This window comes from Mus pahari, chromosome 7 (genome assembly GCF_900095145.1).
Source record: "Mus pahari chromosome 7, PAHARI_EIJ_v1.1, whole genome shotgun sequence".
In the NCBI taxonomy this organism is placed as follows: domain Eukaryota; kingdom Metazoa; phylum Chordata; class Mammalia; order Rodentia; family Muridae; genus Mus; species Mus pahari.
Genome location: NC_034596.1, coordinates 106,789,222 through 106,798,619, shown reverse-complemented (window position 1 = coordinate 106,798,619; position 9,398 = coordinate 106,789,222). Strand labels below are relative to the sequence as shown.

The window sequence follows — 9,398 nt, the reverse complement described above, 5'->3', positions numbered from 1 at the left end:
AGGCAGAGCTGCCCGTCACCCAGGCTGCTGATGCTGGGGTTGGCCTGAAGGGCCACCTGCCCAAGGTGCAGATGCCCAGTCTCAAGATGGCCAAGGTAGACCTCAAGGGACCCCAGATGGACCTGAAGGGCCCCAAAGTGGACGTGAAGGGCCCCAAGGGCGAGGTGAGTGCCCCCGACCTGGAGGTCTCTCTGCCGATTGTGGAGGTGGACATCCAGGTGCCCGATGCCAAGCTGGAGGGGGACCTGGCCCTGGGTGACAAGGACGTGGCCTCCAAAGACAGCAAGTTCAAGATGCCCAAGTTCAAGATCCCCTCCTTCGGCTTGTTTTCACCTGGCAAGTCCGGCTTGGAGGCCGCTCTGGTGGCAGGCTTGCCCAAGGTAGAGTCAGACATGTCCCCACCCCAAGTGCCTGGCCATGTTAAGACCCCTGACTTGAGTGTCGAGCTGCCTTCTGCCGACCTGGAGCTCAAGGCTGGCCACGTGGGCGTGAAGCTGTCCGAGGGACAGCTGCCTGAGAAAGAGCTACCCGCTGCTCAGCCTGCTGCTGCTGGGGCCTGCCTGAAGGGCCACCTGCCCCAAGTGCAGATGCCCAGTCTCAAGATGCCCAAGGCAGACCTCAAGGGACCCCACGTGGACCTGAAGGCACATAAAGTGGATGTGAAGGGCCCCAAAGGCGAGGTGAGCACCCCTGACCTGGACGTGTCCCTGCCAGATGTGGAAGTGGACATCCAGTCGCCTGGTGCCAAGCTGGAGGGGTACTTGGCTCTGGCCGACAAGGACGTGGCCGCCAAAGACAGCAAGTTCAAGATGCCCAAGTTCAAGATGCCTTCCTTCGGCCTGTCTTCGCCTGGCAAGACCAGCGTGGAGGCTGCTCTGGAGGTGGGCTTGCCCAAGGTGGAGGCAGATGTGGCCCTGCCCAATGTGCAGGGCGACCTGAAGTCCCCTGGCCTAAGCGTTCAGCTTCCATCTGCTGACCTGGAGCTCAAGGACGGCCACGTGGGTGTGAATCTACCTGAGGGACAGGTGCCCGAGGCAGAGCTGCCCATCGCCCAGGCTGCTGCTGCTGGGGAGGGCCTGAAGGGCCACCTGCCCAAGGTACAGAAGCCCAGTCTCAAGATGCCCAAGGTAGACCTCAAGGGACCCCACATGGACCTGAAGGCACACAAAGTGGATGTGAAAGGCCCCAAAGGCGAGGTGAGTGCCCCTGACCTGGAGGTGTCCCTGCCCGTCGTGGAGGTGGACATCCAGGCGCCCGGTGCCAAGCTTGAGGGGGACCTGACTCTGGCCGACAAGGACGTGGCCTCCAAAGACAGCAAGTTCAAGATGCCCTCCTTCGGCGTGTCTGTGCCTGGCAAGCCCTGCGTGGAGGCCTCTCTTGAGTTAGGTGCACCCAAGGTGGAGTTGGACGTGGCCCCACTCGATGTGCAGCATGACCTGAAGACCCCTGACCCAAGCATTCAGCTCCCATCTGCCGACCTGGAGCTCAAAGACGGCCACGTTGGCGTGAAGCTGCCTGAGGGACAGCTGCCCAAAGCAGAGCTGCCCGCCGCCCAGGCTGCTGGTGCTAGGGTTGGCCTGAAGGGCCACCTGCCAAAGGTGCAGATGCCAAGTCTCAAGATGCCCAAGGTAGACCTCAAGGGACCCCAGATGGACCTAAAGGGCCCCAAAGTGGACGTGAAGGGCCCCAAGGGCAAGGTGAGCACCCCCGATCTGGAGGTCTCCCTGCCGGGCGTGGAGGTGGACATCCAGGTGCCCGGTGCCAAGCTGGAGGGGGACCTGGCCCTGGCTGACAAGGACGTGGCCTCCAAAGACAGCAAGTTCAAGATGCCCAAGTTCAAGATGCCCTCCTTCAGCATGTCTGCACCTGGCAAGCCCGACTTGGAGGCCTCCCTTGAGGTGGGTGCACCCAAGGTGGAGGCAGACGTGGCCCTGCCCCAAGTGCAGGGTGACCTGAAGACCCCTGACATAAGCATTCAGCTCCCATCTTCCGACCTGGAGCTCAAGGCAGGCCAAATGGGCGTGAAGCTGCCTGAGGGACAGCTGCCCGAGGCAGAGCTGCCCGTTGTCCAGGCTGCTGCTCCTGGGGTGGGTCTGAAGGGTCACTTGCCCAAGGTGCAGATGCCCAGTCTCAAGATGCCCAAGGTAGACCTCAAGGGACCCCAGATGGACCTGAAGGGCCCCAAAGTGGATGTGAAGGGTCCCAAGGGCGAGGTGAGCGCCCCCGACCTGGGTGTCTCCCTGCGGGCTGTGGAGATAGACATCCAGGCACCAGGTGCCAAGCTGGAGGGAGACCTGGCCCTGGCTGACAAGGACATGGCCTCCAAAGACAGCAAGTTCAAGATGCCCAAGTTCAAGATGCCCTCCTTTGGCGTGTCTGTGCCTGTCAAGCCCAGCGTGGAGGCCGCTCTGGATGTGGGTTTGCCCAAGGTGGAGGTGGACGTGGCCCTGCCCCAAGTACAGGGCGACCTGAAGACCCCTGACCTGAGCGTTCAGGTATCGTCCGCCGCCCTGGAGCTCAAGGCTGGCCATGTGGGCGTGAAGCTGCCCGAGGGACAGCTGCCGGAGGCAGAGCTGTCTGTCGCCCATGCTGCTGCTGGGGTCGGCCTTAAGGGCCACCTGCCAAAGGTGCAGATGCCCAGTCTCAAGATGCCTAAGGTGGACTTCAAGGGGCCCGACGTGGACCTGAAGGGCCCCAGAGTGGATGTGGTGGACCACCAGGTTAGTGTTAGATCCCTTAACCAGGAAGAATTTTTTCAATATTCTGATGAAGACATTATCTCAAGGGACATTGCTTCCGGTTCGGGTAATGACTGTAGTAATGCTTGTTTTTCACCCCCTTCTGTGTCTTCTCAGTCCTTGTTGTCATATGTTCGCCCTTCTTTGAGTATGGTTGACTCTGCACATGAATCTCAGGATACTTCCCTCCCTCCTTTTACTGCTCGCATTTTGTTCCCTAAATTTCACAAACCCAAATTTACCTTATCTCTTCCACTTTCAGAGGCTGAATGTGTTCATTCTGAGGCCGAGGCTGTTGTTCATTCTTTAGTAACCTCTCACACCCTGTCTGGTTCAGTAGGCCCTCAGGTCCTGTCTTCTGACACTGCTGCTTGTAGTGTCGTGGGTCGGTCCTCCGGTCAGCCTTTAATTAGTCAGCCGCCTGAAGCATCTAAGGAAGAAGCAAAAGACACTTCCTTCAAATTGCCTAGCGTCAAGCTACCTTCATTTAATTGGTCTCCAAAGAAGGCAGCAGAGCGTACAGGTGATTCTCAGTCACAAGAGACCGCCACACCTAGTCTAGGTTTGTCCTCAATGGAAATGGATTCTCAAATTCAAAGTAGTGTTTCCACAGTGGAATCCCCTGAGCGTGCCCCTCTGGACAAGGAAGTGGAGAAGGGAAGAAGCCGGAAGCTGAGCTTTTCCATGCCAAGACTGGCACTACCCAAGATAAAGGTTTCTAAGGGGACGGCTGCTGTGCCATACGGAGACCTGAGACCTTCACTCAGTGGTACCACATCTGGAGGTGATTTGGTAGTCGTAGAAACAGCTGTCAGTGATGCCCATGTTGGGGACACTCTTTCAAAAGATGTCACCACAGAACTCCATGTCAGATCCTCCTCAACCACAGCAGAGTTGGTTAGGTCCAAATCTGAGTCTCCTCCTCCCAAAGATGATCCGAATGTCAGAGGTGACAGCAAAAGCCTCATGATTGTCTCTGCAAGTCAGCCCTCTGGGGAACTGGTGACATCCAGAACAGAAGGTGTCCTGCAGCCGTCCAGTAGACAGAGAGATAATGCCTGCACCATGGAAACCCCTGAGATGGATCCCACAGCCAAAGAGACGTCGACAGAGTCGAATGAGCGCCGGTTCAAAATGCCCAAGTTCAGAGTTCCTGGTTTCAGACGCTCGGCATCCAAGGAGCGAGACGGGGTTGGAGAACAGGAAGCCACTCCAAAGTCACAGACTCCAGTCATCAGCATACCCTTGGAGGCAGAAGAAAAAGCAGCAGCCTGCGTGCAACTGTCCCACGTGCCCGAGTCCAAGGTAGAGGCACATATCTCCCTGGAGTCCCCAGAGGAAGGGACCAGTGTGAAGCCTGTAGAGAGCCCAACATATGCAGATGTTGTAAAACGTGATCTCCGTGGGACAGGCTCGAGGATGCATCACTCCACTGTTGAGCCTTCGCACACACATCTGTCCACCCCTCAGTCTGGAACCCATCTATCTAAAGGCTCTGTCTCCCTTGAGGTCCCTGGTGTGAGGGTCTCAGAGCCCCCGCTTCCTCCAGAGGAAGCAGGCAAGCAGCAGCACCCTGGGCCAAGAGAAAATATTCCTGCCAAGATGGAGGCTAGAACAGGAAGCTTGCCTTCCCAGCCGCAAGGGCCTCTGAGGCTGAAGGCCTCCATCACTGATGTGCCATCCCAGGTCTCCGTGGTGAGCATGAGCCAGCTCTGGGAGGATTCCGTATTGACTGTCACATTCCCCAAACTGAAGGTACCGAGGTTCTCCTTCCCTGTTCCCAGCTCTGAGGCTGATGTGTTCTTCCCTGTGGTGAGGGAGATCGAGACCAGCATTGCTAGTCCCACGCATACAGGTAGCCCTGAGCCCTGGGAAGCCAGCATTCTAAAGACAGGCACCGAGGACACCAGAATGCCACCAGCAAGCCTTGAGCAATCTTTGGAAGCATCCCCAATTTCTAAGGTCAGAGTGCACATTCAGGGGGCTCGAGGTGAAAGCCAAGAAGTCGCTATTCCCAGCAGGATGGAGAGATCGAGCGCTGACCCCTTAGCACCTGGAGCCTTTTGTACTCAGATTGTGAGGGAATCAGAAATCCCTGCTTCTACAATCCAGACTCCTTCTTATGGCTTTTCTTTGCTGAAAGTGAACATTCCAGAGCCCCCTGTGCAGGCCTGTGTGTATACAGTGGCTCCTGATTCCCAGACGCAGGAGGGTGTGGGTGGGGCTCCCTCGCCAGCCGCTGCAGGGGGGCACACTGTTCCTGCCGAGGTCCCACCTGATACTGGCGAGCCGTTTGAGATTATCTCTTCCAGTGTTGGCATGCCTCCCGGGCCTCAGCTTGCAGACAGCACCTCTGATGAGGAGCCGGCAGAGATTCTTGAGTTTCCTGAGGACAGCCAGGAGGTTAAGGTCTCTGGTATGGATACAAAACAGAAAGCAGAAGGTAAAAAGGCCAGCCTGTTGTGGTCCTGGCTTCCGAGTATTGGGTTTTCCTCTGTGGAAGAGATGGCTGCTGAGTCCAGAGACACGACCCAAAGATCTCCTGTCCATGTGCAGCCTACTGCTCGGCTGGACCCCGAACTGCCCAGGAAACAGGAGAAGGCGGGCTGGTTCCGGTTTCCCAAGTTAGGGTTCTCCTCTTCACCTACCAAAAAGCCCAGGAGCACTGACGATAGGGAAGGCCAGGAAGAACACAAGCCCCAGGAGGAGACAGTCACCTTTTTTGATGCTCGAGAAAGCTTCTCCCCAGAGGAGGAGGAGGAAGCCAAGTCAGAGGGGACAAGTGCCAGGCCTGGTTCTGAAGCAATGGTGGCATCCTCTGCAAGAACAGAACTAGTACTGTTGGAACAGTCTAGAGACACTGGTGACAAATCTATCCCCAGGCCCGTGGCCAAATGAGGTGAGAGGTGAGAGTCAGTGGATGAGCCCAGCCAACTAGAACCTGAAACTTAGGGTCTGAAAGCGCCCCATAACCCCCAGAACGCACGATCTTGTGTCGATCCACAGGCTTGAAACCAAAGCAGAAATGAACAGCACTTACCTGTCACACACACAGCCCTCCTATAGGGAACCGAAATATGCTACTTGCTTCCAAGCTTTGGAAGCAACGGAGGCTGCCAAATTGTCTAGTTCTGGGAACTCTGTTGGCCTTCGTGGGGCAAGTCCCAAGAGGCTGCCCAACACCACCAAAGCAGCATTGTCTCTGAAGTACCCATGCCTGTGTGGGTAGGAGCAGCTTTTGGGGTAACCTCTGCCTTGCCGCTGCTGTTTCCTGGTGAACTCAGCCAGCAGGGTGCGGTGTGTCCTTCCTGCTCACATACTCTATCCTTCCTCGACTCTTTCGCTAATGGCAAGCTTTGGGGCGCAGACTGTGAGGGGGTGTGTGCGCGGCACAAAGGTCTGACCGATGGCTGTCTGCACTCAGTAGGGTTCACACACGGGTTTACCATTAGACCTTGGTGTGTGTCTGTTTGTCTACCTGCCTGCCAGTGTGCTACTACTTTCCCAGATGTGTACAACTTCCATGCTCTGCCCAGAGCACCTCATGTACAGATTGCAGCCCATTCAGTCACCTTCAATAAAGGAAGCAATGCATTCAGTGGTCCGGTTCGCTGAGGTCTTTTGTTCTGGGGTCCTCGTGTATCCCTACTCTTGCTTTCTTCTCATGCACTTGGGTCTCCGTCTCTACTGTGTAGCTCGGGAAACCAGATCTGAGCTTCACCTTAGGGCGGTTGCCATTTCGCATGGGTTTGACATCCACACCCACAGCCAGAGACCTCATGGATACAGAGGAAGAAGTCGGGGCCCTGAGTTTATGATAGGGCAGGGGACACAAGCATGCCCCTCCTGCCAGCTGGACAGCACTGCTAGGATGGGACAGTCATGTGGAGTAAGGTCAACAGAGAGTCATTGTCCTGGAGGCTGAGCAGGGCCTTGTCCCATAATCAGAAATTGCTTTTACCTGAGGGACCTTCCGGTAGTCTGAAGTGAATTCACATGTTACTGGAGCAAGGCCAGGGGCTTTCTGCAACCTCCCAACTGCATGCTGATGCCCTCCTGGTATTCACTATTCCCAGGGAGACACTGAAACTTGGACTTAGCTTCCTCCTGACCCACAGAGGCTCTTGGCAATAAGTATTCCTTGTCTCACAGACAGGATGGCTTGTGGGACAGGGTGAGTACTGGCCACTCCCAAAGCTGCCCACAGAGGGCCAGAAGGGTGGGGGCTGATGTGTACCGGGGAACGGCCAGGGAGGAGAGGTTGGGCTCTTCTCTTCATGCCTCCATGAGTAGCCACACCGGCTGGAGAGTCAGCCAGGTTGAGGAGACATAGACGATTCTGGAAAGCTGATTAGCACACCTCTGCCCCACAGACAGGAACAGCTATAACACTCCTTGCCTAGAATGCCCAGCCTCCTTCTGGACTGATTTACAAGTGCCAACCAAACTTGATGTGTGCCCAGTAACACTACAGAGAGCGTCTGTCTGGGGCATATTTATTATCCCTAGCTTCTAAGGGTCAGGAGTCCCTGCCTGTCTTAAGTGGGTCCTCTGCTCAAGGCCCCACAGGGATGCCATCAGATGTAAGCAAGGCTATGTTTCATCTCCAGATAGAAGTATAGGAGCCACTGAAGTAGTCAGGGTTGCTATGTCAGTTACCTGGGAGCTGGGTGAACATAGAAGACCTCATCTTCTTGTTTCCTGGAAGACACTGGCTACTCTATCACATGGATTTGCCTGCATAGCCAGCAAGGGACAGATTCACAGACAGACGGCGGTACAGTCTCATGTCACTCAACTGAGGATGTGGTATCCCTTATCTTGTATGTTCTTTTAGAGACAACAAGGCATGAGCCTTGCCCGCACTCAAGGCAAGAGTACATAGAGGTATAAGGACCAGGAATTGAGTACTATGGAGTCCACTAAAAATTTGTTTGCCACTTCAAGAAGGGCCATGTCATAGTACAAGACCCTCACCATCTCCTAAGCCTGTCCAGATGGATCTCTTAGAAGACCAGACTCAAGAAGTCTAGCACTGACACCCGTGGGTGAAACAGACCCATCCTGGCTGAGCCAACAGGGCAGCCTGAACTGGTATCTTCCCTGGAGCGTGTCTGAGAGTCAAGCAGGCCCTAAAGAGCAAACCCACCCTCTCGGAGGGCAGAGCTAGAGCAGGGCACAGTCTGCTCCTGAGTAAGGTGCTGCCCTGCCACTCTCAAACCAGCAGGAAGGCCTGGAGCACGGTGGGATGCTGCAGGGAGGAGGGCCTGGAGCACGGTGGGATGCTGCAGGGAGGAGGGCCTGGAGCAGAGTGGGATGCTGCAGGGAGGAGGGCCTGGAACATGGTGTGATGCTGCTGGGAGGAGGGTCTGGAGCATGGTGGGATGCTGCAGGGAGCAGCCACAGTCATGGCAGAGCTTGGTCTCACTCCGCCCCAGCCCCTTGTGGGTCCTGAAGGACTGTGAGAGCCGCGTGTAGCTACACTTCCAGATCCTCGAGTAGTCAGCAGGAAGGCAGGCTGGGTTTAGGGCACTTTCTGCACAGATAGGGATGCTGATACCTAAGGTGTCCTTTAGGTGGGTGAGTCCAGGCCACGGATGAAGCAGCAGGAGCGTGGCCCCTGCCTGGTGCGATCATATTAACTCTCTCTGAGTACAGAAGGAAGGAGGGGGCAGAGAAAGGGTGTTCAGGACTACAGGAGAGAAGGACCCTGGACATCTACTTAGTAGCTGGTGCTCTCCACACCCCCAAAGCATCCCTGAGCCCCAACTCACTACGACCCATGTGACAGCCGTGGGACAGGTAGGCCTGAGTCTTGGTTAAAAATAAGTAAGAAGCTGGTTGGGGAGGCTGGCTTCCAAGTCAGTATCAGCCCAGCATCAAAGGTCAGGACTCCATCCCAAAGCATGCTTCATGCCATGCCATGGCACACAGGATGAAAACTCTCACCAGGCTGAGCCAGCCCTTCTGGGTTGATGTCAAAAGCTCTAATACTGGTCTTCAGGACACCATCCCCTCTTTCCAGGCAGGGACCTGACCCCACCCTCATAATAGCCATGCAGCCCTGGGCCTATCCCTCTTAGCCCCACCCCATTCTTCTTCTATAGCTCCATCCCCATGCAACAGTGAGCCATAATTCCAGATCCTGATGAGGCCGGCTGGGCCCCTCAGTTGCTGCTCCTTCCACCCACCCAGCCCTAGTTCTGAGACAAAACTTCCTTTCATGGGCTTAGCTGGAGTGATCATATCCATGAAGTCCTGTGGGATAAAGAAGTTCCTACATGTCCTGAGCACACTCAGTGGGACACCTTGCTTGTGAGGCAGCACTGCTGCTTTAAGGAGGGATATCCGGAGGGATCCCTGAGGGAAGTGTGGGATCACAGGGGCTGAACCTTCCTGGTGCTGGAATCCTTGCCTGGGTAGGAGAAGCCTAGTGGGTTACGTCATGACAGACCCTTCTGTAGTGGCTATTCCTGGTTGTCAACTTGACTACATTTGGAATGAACTACAATCCAGAATTGGAAGGCTCACCAGTGAACCTAATCTGGAGGCTGGGAGATGGAAGTTTCTGATCTGGATCTTGGTATGGAGATCTTGAGACACAGTGGTGATTGAATCCAGAAGATTAAGACAGGGAGATCTCCGAGTCCAAGGTCATCT

General features: G+C 55.7%; 1 protein-coding gene across 1 annotated transcript; it reads left to right on the top strand.

Moving 5' to 3' along the window:
- The first annotated feature begins 2,476 nt into the window (after window positions 1-2,476).
- Ahnak2 (AHNAK nucleoprotein 2) lies at window positions 2,477-6,329 on the top strand. Its single transcript, XM_021202741.2, has one exon. It carries the CDS (start codon window positions 2,634-2,636, stop codon window positions 5,634-5,636), a length of 3,003 nt encoding a protein of 1,000 aa, XP_021058400.2. The 5' UTR covers window positions 2,477-2,633; the 3' UTR covers window positions 5,637-6,329.
- The last annotated feature ends 3,069 nt before the right edge of the window (window positions 6,330-9,398 follow it).